The 21,529-nt window shown below is 46.3% G+C and overlaps 1 protein-coding gene across 1 annotated transcript in view; it reads left to right on the top strand.

Moving 5' to 3' along the window:
• Positions 1–20,901, top strand: part of LOC129323545 (aldehyde dehydrogenase family 3 member B1-like) — a 35,011-nt gene extending 14,110 nt beyond the window's left edge. Inside the window, exons 7-11 of the mRNA XM_054970079.1 lie at positions 3,228–3,309; positions 4,536–4,922; positions 12,197–12,363; positions 15,182–15,281; positions 20,683–20,901. Coding sequence (XP_054826054.1) covers positions 3,228–3,309; positions 4,536–4,922; positions 12,197–12,363; positions 15,182–15,281; positions 20,683–20,876 — 930 coding nt within the window. The 3' untranslated portion in view covers positions 20,877–20,901. The remainder of the gene's footprint in view (positions 1–3,227; positions 3,310–4,535; positions 4,923–12,196; positions 12,364–15,181; positions 15,282–20,682) is intronic.
• The last annotated feature ends 628 nt before the right edge of the window (positions 20,902–21,529 follow it).

Here is a 21,529-nt window from a genome sequence, read left to right as displayed (position 1 = left end):
TGTTGGTTTCCGGTATAAGGTGGTATTTCTCCGTCCATTATGTAGTTGTACAGTGGTGTCCAAGAAGTGTACCTGTTGTGTAGAGTGGTCCAGGCTCAGGTTGATAGTAGGGTGAAAGTTGTTGAAGTCTTGATGAAATTTCTCAAGGGCTTCCTTCCCATGGGTCCAAATGATGAAGATGTCATCCAAGAATCTTAAGTATAGTAGTGGTTCCAGTGGATGGGAGCAGAGGAAGCGTTGCTCCAAGTCCGCCATGAATATGTTAGCATATTGTGGTGCCATGCATGTGCCCATGGCTGAGCCATTAACCTGTAGCTATAAGCTGTCACCAAATTTGAAGTAATTGTGAGTGAGTACGAAGTGACAAAGTTCAGTGGCAAGGTGTGCTGTGGTTTTGTCCGGGATAATATTCCTTAGGGCTTGCAGTCCATCTGCATGTGGGATATTGGTGTATAAAGCCTCCACATCCATGATTGCTAGGATGGTGTCATCTGGTAGGTTGTCAATGGACTGTATTGTAGACCAGGACCAGAGAACAAAAAGATTATATTGTTCTCTTCTGTCTCAGAACCCCCAATATGTTAACCAAAGATATATAAGCAACCACTAGCTAGCTTTTAGAAGGAAACCGGTGGTTTCAATCATTTAAAAATAGATATATGCAGACATATAGTTGAGGAAGTAAAGCGAAAACTAGGTCTCTCTGTGGTTAAGCTAGAAGAGGTGTATGTGTGTGCTAATGTGTGACAGCCTATGTATGGTAAAAGACAAATATGAGTAAGGGGTTTCGCAATCAGAGGAGTGGGAGATGTAAACTAAGGCGGAGTTTTAGGTGAAAACCGGAAAGGTGTAACTCCCAAGTACCTCAGCCTATGGGGAAAGGGAGAGGGAAACTGCGGACGGGGATAGGATGCTTAGAATCTGTCAATTATTAGTAGTGATTTGAAGTCTATAAAAATGTGTGTTCAGGAAGCCTCTGGGTTCCTTCTAGGCACCCACGGGCCCGTGTACTTTAATAAAGCAGCAGCTTGTACCGCTCGAAGTCTCGGTCTCTCTTCTTGTGGTTTGAAGCAGGAAGGCATTGGCTGTCTGGCCCAGCCGCCTTCGGGCGACAGTATTTCCTGAGGAAGTCAGTGGTGTCCCGTAAATAGCTGGGTGTGCTGGTGGCATAGGGCCTGAGGACAGAGTCCATGTATCCTGAGACTCCTACTGTGACCTTCTCCTTAAGTATTTCTGACACTGGGATTCTACCCAGAATAACTTTCAGTTTGTTAAAATTTGCTTTCCTGAAGTCCAACCTATGTGTCTGACTACGTACAGCTTTTCCCTTCCCTTTTCCCAATTACATGGTCACTACTACCCAGGGCACCCACTACTTTCACCTCATCAACCAGTTCTTCCTTGTTGGTGAGAAACAAGTCCAGTATAGCAGATACCCTTGTTTCCTTCTCCATTTTCTGAAAAATGAAGTTATCAGGAAGACAAGTCAGGAATTTGACTTTTCATTTTTAGCAGTTAGATTTCCAACAGATACCTGGGTAATTGAAATCTCCCATGACTACTGTATCTCATCTCTTTGAGAACTTCATAATTTGTTCTAAGTGTTTCTCATCCAAGTCTTCTGCCTGGCTTGGCGGTCTATAGCAGACGCCCCCACACCATGATATCACTATTATTTCTTGTTCCTTTTATTTTTACCCAGAGACTCTCAACTGAACTTCCATGCTCAGATACCTCTATTTCCTCACAAGAATATACCTCCTTTACATATAATGCTACTTCTCCCCCTTCCTTATTTGCTTATCCCTTTTAAACAAGTTGTATCCCTCAATCCTAGTATTCCAATTTCCAATCATGAGTGTCATTCCACCAAGTTTCAGTCATTCCTAATATGTCATTGTCCCCTTCCTGATTTAGGACTTCAAGTTCCTCCTGCTTGTTTTCCATACTCTGCACATCAGTGTAGAGACATCAGAATCCATGAATTATGTGCCCTGAGGTTTTCATTTCTGAACTTACCTGCAAGTTAATGTTTCCTAGCATATATGCCACTCTCTGCAAATCTTTAGTGTTCTTATCTCCAGTTATAAGTTCTTATCTCCAGTTATAAGCTTTGAATTTTGGTCTCTGTCCCCCATGGGATTCAGTTTAAAGTCCTCCTTATCAGGTTTGCAAGGTTCTTTTGAAACACATTTTTTCCTACCCTCGTGAGGTGCAACCATTTCTAGATAGAAGAGCTTCATGTCAAAAGCATAAGCCATGGTCCAAAAACCCACCCCTTTCCTGATGATGTAGCCAATCATTTATTTGCAGTATTCTTCTTTCCCTTCCTAAACCACAGCCTCCGACAGGAAGAACTGATGAAAACACAACCTGCTTTCAGGCCCTTAACTGTTTTACCCAGAGCCACATAGACATTTTTAATGCTTTCTGGGCTGTGCCAGGCAATATCATTTGTTCCCACATGGATCAGCAACAAAGGATAATAATCTGTGGACTTGATGAGACTTCCTACCCATTCTGTCACATCCTGGATGTGTGCACCCAGTAGACAGCATACCTCTCGAGGCAAGACGTGTGGTCAGTACACTTTACCCTCTACCCCTCTCAACAGGGAATTCCCAGTTACCAGCACATGCCTTCTCCTCTATTGGAGAGCAGAAGCTCGAATCCTCTTATCCATGGGGCCCGGAGAAATTTTCTTCAAGGGGGATGCTGGGGGAGTAGCCCTTGATCCAGTGGTCCAGACTCAATATTTATGGGAGATCCTGGAACCAATTGCTTCGCATCAGAGACTCAGAATGTCTCCTGATATTCCTGCTCCTGTGGGTTACAAACTTCCATGTGCCCGCCTCCTGTGTTGAGTGTTCCTCCAAATCCTGAGACATTTTTCCCTCCTCTTCCTGTTCAAAGTGGCTTTGTCTCCTCTTCCTGTTCAAATTTGGTGCTCCTCCAAATCCTGAGACATTTTCCCCTCCTCTTCCTGTTCAAAGTGGCTTTGTCTCCTCTTCCTGTTCAAATTTGGTGCTCCTCCAAATCCTGAGATACCTTTCCCTCCTCTTCCTGTTCAAAGTGGTTTGTCACGGGGCTTAGTCGCATGCATTTATGTGAAAGGTATATTTTTCTCCTAAATAAACACAGGAAATCTGTTTGAGGAGAAAAAATTGTACCAGCGTGAATTGTTGAATGGAGGTAATGATACATGAATCTTTGGTCTTATTTCACAGGAAACCTTTGCTGTGGTGACAGGTGGTCCTGAACCAACTGCCAGATTACTGGAGAACAAGTTTGACTTCATCTTCTTTACAGGTGACATCACAATTTTATTGTATTTTGGTTTTCTAACTTCTTGGAATACTTAGAAAACACAGTCCTTTATTTATTTTAAAAAATGATACTACTCACTCTCCACCAGTGCCCCACAGCAATGGTTTGTGCTGTATTGCACAGAAAGACATTGTTGCTGCTCATCTCTGTGGCATGTGCTGAGTGAATTAGCAGCAGAGTGGGTGTGGTTGGACCCAGCCTCTGTCCAGAGGGTCGTCTGACATGCCATATGGCTGGCAACCTCAAGCCCTTTTGACCCATTGCCTCTGCTGTTACCAGCTTTTTGCCACCAGACATGATTCAGCTGGACTGCTAGGGTAAAGGAAACCTTGACCTCAACCTCAATGCATGACATTCATGGAAAGGCCCATCTGACACGGCAAAGTCTCCAAGGAAGAAGTCCGAGACCAAGCCCAGGTTGCCACAGAAGGGCAGCCTGGAAGCCAGTAGGGTCCTGAGGAGAGTTTCCGTCCATTTCAGCAGCAATAATTTATTATATCAATTTGTATACTGGCATTTCTAAGAGTGAAAGTTACAGTATAAACTCTTCCTCATATCCCTCAGGACACTGTTCGCATCTTTAGGTTCTTATATTAAGAATCTGTATTCAGTTTCCTAAAACAGCTGCACCTCACCCCCCAAATCTGTAAGCAGTGTGTCTATCCAAGGACATACACACACACACACACACACACCATTTTGTTAGTACATCAAAGTTTTCACAGATAGACAGTGCCTTTTCTGATTACTCAGGCTGAAAGGTTGCCTGACCCTGGGGTACTATACTCACCAGACTCTATATTCACATCGATTCAGAGGAGTTAGCCGTGTTAGTCTGTAGTAGCAAAATTGAAGAGTCCAGTAGCATCTTTAAGACTAACCAACTTTACTGTAGCATAAGCTTTCGAGAATCACAGTTCTTTTCGTCAGATGCATGGAGGGTAAGTTTCTTCTTACCTTCCATGCATCTGACGAAGAGAACTGTGATTCTCAAAAGCTTATGCTACAGTAAAGTTGGTTAGTCTTAAAGGTGCTACTGGACTCTTTTCGATTATATTCACATAATCAACTATGGGCTAATATTGTTAGCTCTGTGATTCTTTTTTATTCAAAGGAATGTGAGTGTCTTTGGAGCAGAATTAACGATGAGTGTTTTTAATGTAGCAGATTTTTTGGTGACTGTTCCAAATTTTGCTTTACTTCTGCAGGGAGCACCAATGTTGGAAAAATTGTCATGACTGCAGCAACCAAGCATCTGACACCATTGGCTCTGGAGCTGGGAGGCAAAAATCCTTGCTACGTGGATGACTGCTGCAATTTCCAGAATGCAGCCAACCGAATAGTGTCGACAAAGTTCTTCAATTGTGGCCAGACTTGCCTTGTAGCAGACTATGTTATTTGTACTGCTGACACACAAGACAGGCTCATTCCCTGCTTATGTCAAGCTATTCATTGCTTCTATGGCCCCAACCCTCAAGAGTCACCTGACTTTGCCCGTATGATCAATGATGAGCATTTCCAGCGTGTCCGTGCACTTCTAGACTGTGGCAGAGTGGTCATTGGTGGAGAGACAGATGAGCATGACCGTTACATTGGTGAGCAAGTGGGCCGATACTGAGGATTGTCAGGTCCAGTGTATATCTAAACTGTACTGACTCCATTTTCTAATGCTTCTAGTGTTTGAGTGTTTTCTTCCCAGGTGCACCAGTTCCCAGGCAGCATTCCCACCGGAGGAGACTGTTTTGTCTAACACCGTTCCACCAAGCATTGGCCTTGAAGGAGAGCAGCTTCCTAGGACTGAGAGATGTTGTTTTGAGAACTGTGGGGGGAGGCTGATCCAGATGGGTATTGTTACTCTGTATCTTATGCTTGCTCTTCATTGGTAACAATGATCATGTACCATCCTGATTCTCCTATTCAGGACAGTGGACTATAATGGACCTTTTCTGCAGTAAAGTTTCCTTTTCCAAACAATGGACTTGTGTTTGCTTCTAAAGGGGACCCTGTAGTGAGTGCCTTATTTAGCCACAGTCTGACATTTTGTTACCAATCATGTCTGAGTCGGGCCCAGCGGAATCCAAGGTTGTCCCGGACAGGGATCCTTTGTTTGATCCGTATGCGTCTCCCGACAATCAACCTGTGCAACCCGTGCAAGCCCAAGACTCCCAGGAGCTGGGAGCAGCCGGGAACGGAACCGGAGCCTCCACTTCCACCCCGCCTCTCATCGAACTCAGTACTCGGGACGAGACCGAAGCCGACCTCGGGGCAAGGCCGAAAGCGACCGCTCTCCCCTTGATTTCGGTACCCACCCCGTCGGAGTGGGGAGCCAGACCCCGAGAAACCAGAGAGCGTCGGGCAGGTGGACTCCATCCACGAGTTTCGATGGAAGGGCGCCGAAGCCTAGGAACCGTCCCGGAGCTAGACAGCAGCCAACCATGGCGATATTGGAACAGGACGTTCGAGCAGACGGAGGGGGACACGTCTCGCCGCGGCGCCCTGAGTTGGGATTACTCCGAACTTGCTCAGTGGAAAGAGCCAACGGAGGTCCCTGAACAAAGTTGGGAGCAGATACAAGGTCGCACCTATGCGGTGGATACCAGCATCTCGGCCGTGACGGGTATGGCCAAGGGAATTCTAGCCGCGAGATCGAGAGTCGTCCAAGGGGACCCTCCTCCTTGGGGCCCCTTTTCCCCGGTGAGTGCAACGAATGAAGGTTCCATAAGCGAGCAACCGGGGCCAAGTCGAATGCAACAGTTAGAAGCTAAACTGATGGATATGGAAGAAAGTTTGGCTCATGCCATCCATTTAATTTCGGCAATGGGAGCAGGGGAAAGACTGTCTCCTGAAGAGATGGCGATACAGATAGCTACCCTCCAAAGTGTCATCTCCTATCCGGTGGAGGATGTCCAGCAGCGGCCGTCACCTACCGGCGAGGGGGGCACCTATCCTGGCGAATCGGGAGAGCAACCCAAGGAACTTCCCGCACAGCAGGAAATTCCACCGAGAAGGGATGACCCGGTTGAGCCACCCGGAGAGACCCCCACCGAACCTCCTAACCAGGGAGGGGATGCGCCGCCAGACGAGACTCCCGTTGAGAGGCCTACGGAAGGGGAAGAAAAGCCAAGTGATACACCGGTGATACCCCCTCTTACTTCTCCTATAACGGTCCGGCCGGACCAAGCGGGAGCACACGCGGCTCCATCCGAGGAGGGAGCCCCTCGTCAACCGCGAGACACTGTCCCCGTCGGGCAACCTACGGGAGACGGTCTAACAGCGCCAAGAGGCCAGCCGCTGCTTCCCAGATTAACAACGCCCGGAGGGGCAAGCCCGCGCGGCCTTCCACCTGTTCAACCCTCGCCGCTGCGGCCCCTCTCACCTCGACTGCAGCTCATACCGTTGCAGCAGCCTCAGGACCAGCCCGTCTTACCACCACCGAACCAACCGGGACGGCCTGCACCACTACGACACCTCCAACCCCCTCCTCAGCGGCCGATCTCCATTCAACCACACCAACCTCCTCCACCTCGACAGCTACCGCCAACGCCTCCCGTGTTACCAGCCAGACCGAGACTGCCGCCTCCTGCTCGCCCGCCACTGCAGCCTCCGGCCCAACCAAGACCAACCCCGACAGCGCAACCACGGCAACCTCCGCCAGCACCGCCGGTCCAACCTCCGCCCGCACAGCCAGCCCAACCCCAGCCGGCACCGCCGGTTCAACCGCCGCCAGTACAACCGGCACCGTTGCCCCGACCGAGACTCCAGTTACCTCCTCCTGTGCCTCAGGCGCAACTAAGACTGCCGATGGACTTTTACCCAGCGCCTGCTCCGAGACAAGAACTCCCGATGGGCTGGGTGAAGCTGGAAGCCACCTTCGATGGGGATCCCTCCAAATTGGGATTTTTCTTAGTACAAGTGGTACAGTTTTTCAACCGATGGGGGCACCTTTTCGGCAGTGAGGCCAGTCAAATCGAACATCTTGGATCTCGTTTACAGGGCAAAGCAGCAGATTGGTATGTAGGACTATACAATGTCGGGGCCCCAGAACTCGATACTCTCCAGGGGTTAGTGGATGCTATCCGAGCGCAATATGAAGACCCCTTAGAAGAAACCAGGGCCCGAACAGAATTGCAAGCCATCAAACAAGGCAGCATGTCAGCAAGAGACTATGTCACAAAATTCCGGCAATTAGCAGCCAAGTGCCCTAGGTGTGAGGAGTCCACCAAGATTATTCTGTTCAAACAAGGCCTTAACCCGAGACTTTTGGACAGAGCCCTCATGCAAGACAATCCCCCCACGCTGTTAGGGTGGATCCAACTTGTTTGCGAAGTAGAGAATCGCATTTTGGAAGTCCGTTTGGTTGAACAACAACAACAAACGGGACAAAGAAGACCATTGACCTTACAGAGGGGAACACGGGGAGCTAGCTATGCCACCCGTGGAGCGAGAGATGCTAGATGGCAACAAGGGCTGTGTTTGCAATGCGGACAGGCTGGTCACTTTGCAGCACAATGCCCTTACCGGCCTGTGCAAAGACCTCCGCTCCAATTACGGCGTCCAACCCTTGCTCCGTTTCCTACGCTCCAACGCCCGACTCCAGCACCACGAGCAAATAGAGGCCGCGGCGCTTCCCAAAGGCCAGCCTCGGAGAGAGGGCTGGAAGCGGAAGAAGTCATGGAATACGATCCCGCTTCCCCAACCGCAGAAGCCAATCCAGAAAGTCCCCAGTCGGGAAACGAAATGGATCTGTCGTGAAAGGACCCAAACGACAGATCCGCCCTAAGCCCGTCCCTGCACGGAACCGGCCGCCTGGGTCCATCTTATTCATGCCAGTGACTCTAATCAACCCAGAGAGGAAGATGCACATTCGGGTGCAAGCTCTTATTGACTCGGGCTGCTCAAGAGACATCATCGCCCCTGCTCTAGTCAATGGACTAGTCCTACCAACTCGGGATCTACAAAATCCAGTAATCTTTGAGCAAATGGATGGTACCAACATGAATCCTGTAACAACTGAAACCATCCCAGTGATCACAGGCATGGGACAACATTGGGAAAAGAGGTCCTTTGTCATCAGCTCTACTGCCAAGTACCCGTTAATTCTAGGCAGCAAATGGCTATGTGATCACAATCCCTACATAGACTGGGCACAAGGATGTATTACCTTCAGTCATACCAACTGCAAAAATCACCGTTGGAATCAAAACTGGGGCGAAGATCCAACTCATAAAGAAAAGGCCCTTCTCACCCAAGAAGAAGTCAACCAAATACCCGAACCGTACTGGCCTTTTCTAAATGCTTTCTCTGAAGAGGAAGCAGATACTCTACCCCCGCACCGACGAACGGACTGTGCGGTAGAAATTTTACCCGGAGCCTCACTGCCCAAAGGACGACTTTATCCCATGAGTCTCCATGAACGCGAAGAGCTCCGGAAATTCATTGACACCAACCTCCAACGAGGGTTCATCCGCCCAGCCGCTAGCCCCCACGCCGCTCCAGTCCTCTTCGTGAAAAAGAAGGATGGGGGACTTCGACTGTGCACAGATTTCCGAGGCTTGAATGCAGTATCCACCAACAACGCCTATCCTATACCGCTCATCCGAGACCTTCTCAACGTCGTGGCCCAAGGTAAGATCTTTACGAAATTAGATCTAAAAGATGCTTACTTCCACGTTCGTATCAAGGCAGGGGATGAGTGGAAAACCGCTTTCAATACGCCCCTCGGACAATATGAATACTTAGTTATGCCTTTTGGTTTGACGGGAGCCCCGTCTGTATTCATGTCCATGATAAACGAAGTTCTACACGAATTTCTGTACAAAGGGGTGGTGGTGTACCTTGATGATGTGTTAATTTACTCGAACACCGAGGAAGAACATATTCAAACGGTACGAAAAGTCTTAGCCACCCTAATGAAGAATAAGCTGCCCATCAAACTGTCCAAATGTGAATTCCATAAAACCGAACTCACTTACCTCGGGTATTGTATCTCCCAAGAAGGTCTGAAAATGGATCCAGCCAAAATACAGGCGATCCAGGACTGGCAGACACCCACCACCCGTAAAGAACTACAATCCTTCCTGGGTTTTGCCAACTTCTATAGAGACTTCATAGCAAATTTCGCCCAAATCACGCTCCCTTTAACAAACTTGCTGAAAACCAAAGATAAAGGGGACCAAGCTAAAAAACCCTCTACCAAACTGCAATGGACCCCCGATTGCCAAACGGCCTTCGATTGTCTAAAAAAGCAATTTGTAACAGAACCCATCCTCTCCCACCCCAACGAACAATCCCCTTTCATAGTACAGGTCGACGCCAGCGATACGGCGATAGGGGGGGTTTTACTGCAGAAGGGGGAGGATGGTAGGCTGCGGCCTTGTGCTTTCTTGTCTAGGAAATTTTCGGAGGCGGAAAGGAATTGGAATGTGTGGGAGAAGGAGGCCTTTGCAGTAAAAGCGGCCCTTACTAACTGGAGACATTGGCTGGAGGGGGCGCGATACCCTTTCGAGGTCTGGACGGATCATAAAAATCTGGAGGCCCTCCGAAGCCCACGCAGACTGAATGCCAAGCAATTGCGATGGGCGGAATTCTTTTCCAAATTCAACTTCACTCTAAATTATCTCCCGGGCAAAACTAACTTTTTGGCAGACGCCCTATCGCGCATGCCCCAACATAAGAGCAAACGGGAGGAGACTGTCGACACTGTCTTCTCGCCTACGCAACTTGGGGGCGTGGTGACTACTCGCAGCCGTGCCAAGCAGCCCCTCCCGGCCAACCAAGAGTGGAAATCGAAACTTAAAACTGAAGTGGAGAAGGAGGGGGATAGAGCTCCGCGAAGCAAACTGACCCAATCCCCACAAGGGGATTGGTTAGCCGGGAGCAAGTTTTATGTCCCAGACAGCCTCAGACTGGAAGTTTTGCAGCGCTGTCATGATGCTCCCACTGCTGGACATTATGGGTATCTGAAAACTTTGCACCTAATCCAAAGACAATGCTGGTGGCCGGGCATGCGCAAAGACATTTCCCAATACGTTAGTTCCTGTCCTGTTTGCCTCAGCGCCAAAACCAGGAAAGGGAAGCCTCCGGGTCTCCTGCAACCATTGGAAACGCCAAACAGACCCTGGGAAGTAATATCCATGGACTTTATCACTGATCTACCTATCTCAAAAGGACATAATTGTATTTTAGTTGTGGTAGATCTGTTCTCCAAACAAGCTCATTTTATCCCCTGTACTACTATACCCTCCGCTCGAAAACTAGCAGATTTGTTTCTAAAACACATCGTAAAATTACATTCTTTTCCGTCCAAGGTGATTTCGGATCGCGGCGGACAGTTCGTTGCCAACTTCTGGCGGGAGCTTTTGAAAATGTTGAATATTGAACAAGGCATCAGTTCAAGCCACCACCCACAAACCGACGGGCAATCCGAAAAAACAAACCAAATATTAGAACAGTTTCTTCGTTGCTACATCAATTTTCAACAAGATAATTGGGTGGACCTTCTCCCTCTGGCCGAGTTCTCATATAACAACAGTGTACACGCTTCAACGGGGGAGGCCCCCTTCAAAATTGTCTACGGAACTCACTTCAATCCCTTCCCGTTGGATGCACCCCCTCTCCATTCCTCTAAATTGCCAGATGTATCTTCGTGGTGGGGGGAGGCAGCGCAGCAATGGACTCTTATTAAGAAACACCTTGAAAAAGCCAAACTGGATTACAAAAAATACGCAGACCGCCATCGTGTGGCCGAATGGGAATTACAACCCGGAGATCATGTGTATATTTCCACAAAAAATCTAAAACTCGCTCAGACAAGCCGCAAACTCGCTCTGAAATTCCTAGGACCTTTTCCTGTGCGCAAAATAATAAATAAAGTGACTGTTGCTGTAACTTTGCCCAAGAACCTGCGCCATGTGCATGATACGTTCCATGTCAGTCTTCTAAAGAGAGCTCCCATCGACAACAAATGGCACGTCAAAGCTCCACCCATTCCAACTTTGATTGACGACCAAATACACTATGAGGTACAACAAATCTTGGACTCTAAACTCAAACGAAATCAGCTTTTTTACCTCATTAGATGGAAGGACTTTGATTCTGGTTACGATGAATGGGTGAACTCTGCACATGTTCATGCTCCTAGATTAACCAAAGCTTTTCATACTCGCTACCCATATAAGCCAGGGGGGGATCTGTTTTAAGGGGGGCAGAATGTCAGGTCCAGTGTATATCTAAACTGTACTGACTCCATTTTCTAATGCTTCTAGTGTTTGAGTGTTTTCTTCCCAGGTGCACCAGTTCCCAGGCAGCATTCCCACCGGAGGAGACTGTTTTGTCTAACACCGTTCCACCAAGCATTGGCCTTGAAGGAGAGCAGCTTCCTAGGACTGAGAGATGTTGTTTTGAGAACTGTGGGGGGAGGCTGATCCAGATGGGTATTGTTACTCTGTATCTTATGCTTGCTCTTCATTGGTAACAATGATCATGTACCATCCTGATTCTCCTATTCAGGACAGTGGACTATAATGGACCTTTTCTGCAGTAAAGTTTCCTTTTCCAAACAATGGACTTGTGTTTGCTTCTAAAGGGGACCCTGTAGTGAGTGCCTTATTTAGCCACAGTCTGACAAGGATTAGGGGTGGCAGAAACTGAGGGAAACCCTGTTTGTGATATACAGAAGGCTTCTTAAGAAAGTGCTTTTTCTATGTGAGAGAGGAGGATTTGGACAGAGCAAAGAGAAGTCCTGCACTGAGGTGGGGGACAGTGTCTTAGGTATTGGGAAGAACAACTCAAGGCCAGTTAAGGCTATAATTGAAGGACAGGGCAGTAATATAAGAGCATAACCTGTCTTGATATACTCTCTTGTCTACAGCCCCCACAGTGCTGGCTGACGTGAAGGAATGGGAACCAGTCATGCAACAGGAAATCTTTGGACCTATCTTACCTATTTTCACTGTGGCAAGCTTGGATGAAGCCATCCAGTATATCAATTGCAGGGGTCGCCCACTGGCTGTCTATGCTTTTTCTTGTCACCGTCAGGTATGGTTTGATCTTGTAACCAATCCTATCCAGAAGACTGAGAATAGGCAACAATATTCAATAACATAAAGTTGACCTCCATTGGGGGTGAATTGGCCCAGATTTGGCCACTAGGGAGCGTAAAGGCGCTCCCCTGCTCTGCAGCAGCTCAATCCGGTCTGAATGGGCCTGATTTGGGACCAAATCAGCCATGATCTGGCCACTGAGGAGTGCAGCATCACTCCCACGCTCTATAGCAGCCCAATTGGGGCCTAATTGGCCCTAATTGGGGCTGAAACAGCCTAGATTGGGCCCTGATCGGCTTGAATCAGGCCACTGCAGAGCACAGCAGTGCTCCCGCACTCTGCAGCAACCCAATCCAGACTAAATCAGCCTGAATTGTCCTGAATCGGGCCAGAATTAGCCCAGATCTGGGCTGAATTGTTATGGATCTGGGCCGCTCCAGAGCGAAGCAGTACTTCCACGCTCCTCAGCAGTCCAATCCGAGCCCAATTTGGGCCAATCTGGGCCGAATCTGCCCCAATTTGGCTCCCTGCAGAGCACAGGAGCACTCCCAGGGTGGCCCACAGCCTGTGTGATGATGTCAGTTCCCAGAAGTGACATCATCGCGCAGGCCGGAAGCACGCACATAGCGCTTCATGCATACACAACCACTGAAGAAAGTAAGTGCCAGGCCTCCCACCTTCCACCTGGGGGAATAGGGGGACCTGGCAACCCTACTCACACTATACTCTTGAGTTGAACTGCCCGTAGCATGCTTAAGGCCCCTGAAGTCACATCTGACTGTAAGAGGAACACAGGAAAACATGTAGGTAACAGCAGGAACTGTCTCTTTTGGACTTGACAAGGCTTCTTGTCTGGTCGGGTTTGTATCCAGTTGAACCAAGTTTTTATTAAATGCAACAAGTAATAATTAGACCCTATGACTTCTCTGTGCATGTGTGTGTGCGTGTGTGAGAGTGATGCTATTCTCTGCAGTGTCCTGATGAGGGCCGAATCGGACCCGATCCAGGCCAATTCCGTTGCGATTTGGGCCGCTGCAGCCTGCGGGATTGAAGCTGTGCTTTGCAGCAGCCTGATCTGGACCAAATCATGCCTGATCTGGGCTGATTCAGCCATGATTTGGGCCACTGCAGCATGTGGTAGCTCTCCTGTGAGCGCGCCACATGGCCCAGGAGTGCACCAAGAAGGCACGTTCCCCCCCCCCCTAACCAGGTAAGAAGGGGCAGGGGTGGTGGGTGAATCCCTTGCCCCAGTGGGGGACTGTCAACCCTAAGTGTGAGGGGAGGAGTGGCTTCAGCATTCTCTCTTGTACTGTTTTCCCTGAACCTAAATGGCTGTGGAGAAGCCCTATTTGCCCTGCTGTGAGGTTGCAGGTGCTGTAGTCAGTGCAACTTGGCCTGACTCTTGCTACAGATAACATCTAGTTCGGGCCTTAGTTTATTGCAGCATAAACAACATAGATTCTTGTGGCATCTTACAGTCCAACAAGTGCGTATCTGGGCTTGGATCCACCTATTTGTTTATTTTTTATCTATTTATTTATGTCATTTATAGTCTGCCTTTCTCACTGAGACTCAAGGCAAATTACATAGTGTGAAATTAGTACAATCAGTAGCAAGGACAAGGGCAGGCATTTCCATACAATGTCAAGGACATTTCCCTAAACAATGTCATAGGATAAATGAATACAAGTTTACAAAGACATAGGATTAGCAAGGGTCCAATACAGGGTTGAAGAATTGCTGAAACAGAACATAAGCAATTCTAGGACTGACATTAGACAACATGAAGCACAGGTAGTATATAGAAGTACATAATTTAAAGCAATAGATAATATGTAAGGCAACATAATGGTGAAGTTATGGTCCCTAACTCATTAGTGAAGCATCTGAGACCCCCTCCCTACAATACTGCCCTCTGAGTAAAAAGCCTTTTTGAATAATTTTGGGTTTGCATTGTTTGCGGAAAGCCAGGAGCATGGGGGCTCTCCTGACCTCCTCAAGCAGGCCATTCCACAGGGTAGGGGCCATCACAGAGAAAGCCCAAATACGGGCTGCTGTTGATTTTGCCCATGTGCAGGCTAGCACCTGCAAGAGACCCTGTTTGGATGAGCAAAGCTGCCGTGGAGGGACATAGGGAGGGAGGCGGTCCTGTAGGTATGCCGGGCCAAGGCCATGAAGAGCTTTGTATGGAATAACCAATACCTTGATTTGAGCACAGTAACTGATAGGTAGCCAATGGAGTGACTGCAGGACTGGAGTGATGTTCATGCTCCTGTTCACTCCTGTTAAGAGTCCAGCTGCAGCATTTTGCACCAACTGGAGCCTTCTAGTTAACTTAGATGGGAGACCAATGTAAAGTGCATTACAATAGTACAGTTCTGATGTTACCATAGCATGAATCCTGGTGGCCAGGTCATCTGTGTCACGATAAGAAACCATCTTCCAGGCTAGATTAAGATTGTAGAAAGCATTTTTTGCAGCTGCCTTAGCTTGTTTTTCTAGTAATAGCACTGGATCCAATATAACCCCATGGCTCTTAACTGAGTCTGCAAGGGTCAGACGAACTCCATTGAAAGTGGGGTTTTCTAAGCATTTCCATGGATAGAAGAGACTTTCTTGCCTCCCATCATGTTGGAAGACCTCAGCTTTAAGTGATCTCTTCAGAAAAGAAATCACAGCATCCACATACCTTGAAAGAACTGTCCACCCAATTTATTTCATTACAATATCAGAATATAATAAGCTGTAAACAATGGGGGGTTATGAAATGGGCTCCTGATAAAATTTTGTTTTTTGTTTTTTTCTTCTCTTAGGTTGTGAACCGGGTATTGGACTGTACCAACAGTGGCAACTTTTGTGGCAATGATGGCATGATGCATGCATCATTGGTCTCCCTACCATACGGTGGACTTGGTATGACTAGCCCTCTCTCTGTTCTCTATGCTGTTTTTATCTCTTAACTCTGCACTCATCCTCCATGGTACTCCCCCCTCCCCCGTTCTTGTGGGCAGCAGCTCCTCTTTTTGAAATTGTCTCTGGGACCAGGAAAGGCAAAGCTCTCATTTTCGTAGGTTTCTGAACTGCTCGTGCCATTTTTGCACTTCTCGGCAACAAGGGACAATAGGAATTAATTCCAAGTGAGTAAGTGAACAATTAAGCCAAGTCTTTCATGTTAAGCAGCAGGTTAATTAATGACTTGGGATGCTTACTTGTGAATAGCCCTAAACTGGCAGGGAGGTCTTGCACAGCAGTTGCCTGAAACATTCAACTCGGAATCCTTTCTTACATGCCACTTTGGGATCAGGATTTTCCTCCAGGCCAGGTTGGCCAAGGGATCTTGGGGGGGGGGGGGGTTGCCTTCCTCTGGGCACTGAGGAAGGGCCACTGGGTGAATTGAGAGGTTACCTATGAATTTCCTGCAGTGTGCAGGAGGTTGGAACAGATGGCCCCTGGGGTCCCTTCCAACTCTCTGTTTCTATGATGCTATGAACATTAGGAGTAAACTAGAAATACTTGTGAGTCTGCAGTTGGGAGAAAGGCAGAGAGAACTAATAAACACCGTGCTGTAAACTGGCAATTAACAATGCAGAGTTTACTCTTACAATACTTGACAAATTAAAATAGGGCCTGTAAAGGCAGATATACAATCAAATAAAAGTCATTCTCAATATACAGGACACTTTCTTCCCACTGTTTCAGTCTTTCATCTTCTGTGATGATGTTAATGAACACACGATCTACGCACATCCAGTTATAGCATGTGTTTCAATGCCTTCCTCAGAGTTGCGTTTCACAATAGCTGTGTAAAAAATAACATGAACTAGAGAAATAATCTTTACATACATATATAGAGAGAAAACTTATTTTGCAATAATAAACTCACCCTACATGCAATAAACATACAACTTGTGAGCTTGCTACTACTTTAGAGGGTTCCACCTCTCCCTTCCCTTCAATGCAGCCCAGTAGCTCCAGAAATCTGCATGTCTTTGCCTCTATTATGCAGAGGAGTTAGCCATGTTAGTCTGTAGTAGCAAAATCAAAAAGAGTCCAGTAGCACCTTTAAGACTAACCAACTTTATTGTAGCATAAGCTTTTGAGAATCACAGTTCTCTTCGTCAGATGCATGGAGGGCAAGAAGAAACTGGTCAGATATATAGGTGGAGAGGGGAGGGCGGAGTAGGCCCTATGCCACCAGCACACCCAGCTATTTATGGGACACCACTGACTTCCTCAGGAAAATACAGTCCATTGACAACCTACCAGATGACACCATCCTAGCAACTATGGATGTGGAGGCTCTATAAACCAATATCCCACATGCAGATGGACTACAAGCCATAAGGAATATTATCCCGGACAAAACCACAGCACACCTCGCCACTGAACTTTGTCACTTCGTACTCACTCACAATTACTTCGAATTTGGTGACAGCTTATATCTACACGTTGAGCGGGAGGAGGGCTTTCCACCAGCCTCAACCCCATGGCTCTTCCACACTTCGAGGATTTCGAGGAAGGACGGTGTAAAAGAACAGAATGAGAACTACTCAGATCAAATAGAGAGGACTCCGTGTTACACCCGGATGTTTATAGGATATCTATAAGTTGTATCTTGCTCTTTGCACTTTACTGGATTGGATTGCTGCTATTATTGCATAAGAATCACTGTGTTATGCTGTTGTAATATAATTTCTATGAATTTTGTACCTTTGATGGCTCTAGTAGTGATAAATTAATTAGCATTTGCACTTTAACATATAAGTTGTTGAAGAGAGCACATATTGTTTTGGTTCCTGCGGGGTTTCTCCCCCCCCTTTTTTTCTCAGCCAGCAGTTGTGGGAACGGCCATTGTTGTATCTGATTGGCACATGCATGGCACCACAGTATGCTAACATATTCATGGTGGACTTGGAGCAACGCTTCCTCAGCTCCCATGCACTGAAACCACATCTTCATCATTTGGACCCATGGGAAGGAAGCCCTTGAGAGATTTCATCAGGACTTCAACAATTTTCACCCTACTATCAACCTGAGCCTGGACCACTCTACACAACAGGTACACTTCTTGGACACCACTGTACAACTACATAATGGATGGAGAAATACAACCTTATACCGGAAACCCACAGACCGATACTCATACCTACATGTCTCCAGCTACCACCCTAAACATACCACTCGGTCAATTGTCTACAGCCAAGCCTTACGTTACAATTGTATCTGCTCCAATGCTCTTGATCGGGACTTCCACTTAAGAGATTTACAACAAGCATTTTTGGGACTAAAGTACCCACCAAATGGAGTGAGGAAACAAATCAACAGGGCCAGACTAGTACCCAGAAACAGTCTGCTCCAGGACAAACCTAAAAGAACTAACAACAGAACACCACTGGTTGTCACCTATAGTTCCTAGCTCAAACCCATCCAACGTATCATCAGTGATCTACAACCCACCCTGGAAAATGACGCCTCTCTCTCAGAAGCCCTGGGTGGAAGACCTCTCCTTGCCTACAGACAGCCCCCCAACCTGAAACGACTTCTCACAATCATGAATCGGCTAGCAGAGTCACCAGCACAGGTACCAGGCCCTGCAACAAACCCAGATGCCAGCTCTGCCCTTATATCTACCCAGGAAATACAATTACAGGACCCAATGGCGTCAACTACACTGTCTCTGGCTCTTACAGCTGCTCATCCTCCTATGTGATATATGCCTCATGTGCCAACAATGTCCATCTGCTCTGTACATTGGACAAACCAGGCAACCTCTACGCAAAAGAATAAATGGACACAAATCTGACATTAAAAATGGCAACATCCAGAAACCAGTGGGAGAACACTTCAATCTACCAGGACATTCCATCAAGGACTTAAAGGTCACTGTAGTTCAACAGAAACCTTTCAAAAACAAAATCCAACGGGAAGCTGCTGAATTGGAATTCATATGTAAATTTGACTCAGTCAAGCTGGGATTGAATAGAGACTATGAATGGTTATCTCATTATCAGAAGTAACTGACTTCCTTAACAGAAGCAAACTGATGTCTATATCAGAAGCTACTGTTTGCATCTACTCCGCCCTCCCCTCTCTACCTCTATATCTGACCAGTTTCTTCTTGCCCTCCATGCATCTGACGAAGAGAACTGTGATTCTCGAAAGCTTATGCTACAATAAAGTTGGTTAGTCTTAAAGGTGCTACTGGACTCTTCTTGATTTTGCCTCTATTGTCATGGTTAAATCCACATTCTAATCAATTACACTTGTTGCTTAAAGCAACAGATACCATTACATGAAGGGAGTATAATCTACCTCATTATTGAGACCATAAGGTGCATAAGTCTTGTATTCATATATGTACTGCGTTTCTTTTTGTAACAATGTCTTTATATCCTTTAGATTGTAGGGTCATGTTTATAAATTACAAAATATCTTAAGTCTTCAGCGACATGTTTATCTAAAAAATGCTGCACTAAAGGAGCCTCTACAATTTGATTCTTGATCCTAAACACACATTCCAACATCCTTACTTTCATTTTCCTTGTACTCATGCCTAAATAATAGAGGCCACTTGGACAGAAAGCTAAATATACAACGTTTTTAGATTCACAATTGGAGAAATCTTTTAATGTGTTGGTACACCCCTTCTGAGGATATGTATATTCTTTTAGTTCTACAACAAACTTACAGGCAGCACAGCCCTGACCACATTTAAAGTGACCTGTTAATTTATTTGGCTTACACCTCTCCTTTGTAATAGCTGTATCTGCTCTAACCAGAAAGGTTTGGGACAGAGCAAAGAGAAAGTCCTGCATGGGGGAGGGGGGGAGTGCAAGGAGAATGCAAGGATACAAGGAGAAGCCAAAAATAGGTTTTAGGAGGAATAGAAGCATTAGAGACTTTCTGGTTAGAGCAGATACAGCGATTACAAAGGAGAGATGTCCTGTATATTGAGAATGACTTTCATTTGATTGTATATCTGCCTGTACAGGCCCTATTTTAATTTGTCAAGTATTGTAAGGGTAAACTTTGCATTGTTAATTGCCAGTTTACAGCCCATGTTTCTTGGTTTTCTCTGTATTCACACTGTGGTCCAGCTGTATTCTTTTGTTGGGAGAAAGACAGCAGACTAGAATCTTTACTCCCTAAGCAGATCTACTGGTGTGAAAGAGTGCAGCCAACTTCCCCTGGAAATGTCATGGCTGCCTAAGAAGGAGATCTTCTATTCATGTCATAGATAGTATTATGATTCTGAATGTTTTGTACACATTGCATATTTACAGCATTTACTCCAAAGCAACTTCTTTGAGATGAAGCAAGAAATTCTGACTTGAACGAAATCTGTCAAAACATAAAGCCTACTACTCTCCAACTTTAGTTTTTATATTTAGCATGCTTGACAAAAGGAAAGAAATGTCAGACTTCCTTAAATAAAAACTCCTGGGTTGTCACAACTGCTAGAAGATAGTATATTAAAATTCCACATCACAGTTGGTGTGTGAATCAGCTTTTTCCATGTCTCTAGAGCATGATGCCCACCCAATCATCAGAGCAATATGCTCAAGCAACTTCCCCTGTATATGGCTGCTAGTATTTTTCTTAAAACTAGAGATAGGCTTTCCTTGATCCCTGAGAGGGACTAGTTGACTTTAACTGAATTTTCTTTAGCCACTACTTAGAGATACAATATAATGTATGAGCAAGCTTGAAAACCAAATGCAATGTAAGTCAGCAATGCTCTATCGCAGAGGTAGCCAACATGGTGCCCATGCACACAATTGTGCCCACCAACATCTTTTCTGGAGCCTGCAAAGAGCAAGTCTAATGTAGTGGTTAAGAGCAGCAGGACTCTAATCTGGAGAGCCGGGTTTGATTCCCCACTCCTCTGCTTGAAGCCAGTTGGTGACCTTGGGTCAGTCACAGCTCTCTCAGAGGTCTCTCAGCCCCGCCTATCTCACAGGGTGATTGTTGTAAAAATACACACTTTGTAAACTGCTCTGAGTGTGACATTAAGTTGTCCTTAAGGATGGTATTATGATTATGATTATTAAATGGGTGAGCCAGGTGGGGCTTTTACAAAACATTACTTCTGATTGGCCATTGGAATATTGATTGCCTGTGCAGATTTTTTAAAATATTGCTTTCATAGAAACTGCTTAACATTGCTTTGATAAAAACTGCTCTATGGGAATACTTGCAATGCTACCTAGCTGAGGAAGAACGTGTAGCAGTGATATTCCTAGGCTGTGTGGCCAACTTGAAAGCTGTGGAATAAAATTTGATCTGCATACTTTCTTTATGACATCTTTTGCAGGACTCAGTGGGTTTGGCAAGTATCATGGCAAGTTCAGTTTCGACCTTTTCACTAACCAACGTGGCTGCCTCATTCGCCACATGGGCCTTGAAGCAATCAACCTTATACGCTATCCACCCTATACTGAATGGAAACTGAGAATGATGATGGCTGCTACAGAAGTGAGGCGCAGGTGCTTTTGCACCCTGCTGTGAACTCCCTAAACAGCACAGGCCTTATGTTTCCAGAGTCTCCATCTTCTGCAGAAAACTTACCCCAAGTCTTGTCTCGTCAGCTGTCTTATGTGTAATCTTGCACCCATTCTAATCCCAGTGTTTAGCATGGTACTGGGTAGGATCTATCTGTGTTGCTCCTGTGTGACTTTGCAAGTTGCTGGGAACGGTAAGAAAAGGCAAGGAGCTAGCAAATGAGGTGCGATGTGATTCCACAGTACACCTTCCATTCCCACACTGAATTGTCTCCAATTAGGATTAACCAGTACCATTAACTAAAGATTAACTAAAAGCATTTATTTAAAATGGCCGTTTAATTTCACTTTGAATGATTTTATGAAAAACAGTTTTGCAACCTGATTTGGTAACAATGGGACCAGTCCCTTCTCGAGAGGACTGTGCCACCTCTATAATGAAATAATCACCTACATTAGTGTAACCATATTGGTACAGTAAATCAGGAGTCTCTACAGAATGATAAGAGAATGTATGGGGGTGAATTATAAAGGCTGGGTCCTTAAGGCAGTTTAATTCCAAACAGATTCAGAAGTAAAATCAGTGCAACAGTCCTTCTGTTGCTCATGTATTTTCCATGTAGCTATGCTTCTTTTCATAGGTATAACTTTTCTGGTAGG

Source organism: Eublepharis macularius, chromosome 2, assembly GCF_028583425.1.
Source record: "Eublepharis macularius isolate TG4126 chromosome 2, MPM_Emac_v1.0, whole genome shotgun sequence".
Taxonomy (NCBI): Eukaryota; Metazoa; Chordata; class Lepidosauria; order Squamata; family Eublepharidae; genus Eublepharis; species Eublepharis macularius.
The sequence above is the reverse complement of the archived record's forward strand: the minus strand, read 5'-3'. Positions and strand labels throughout refer to the sequence as shown.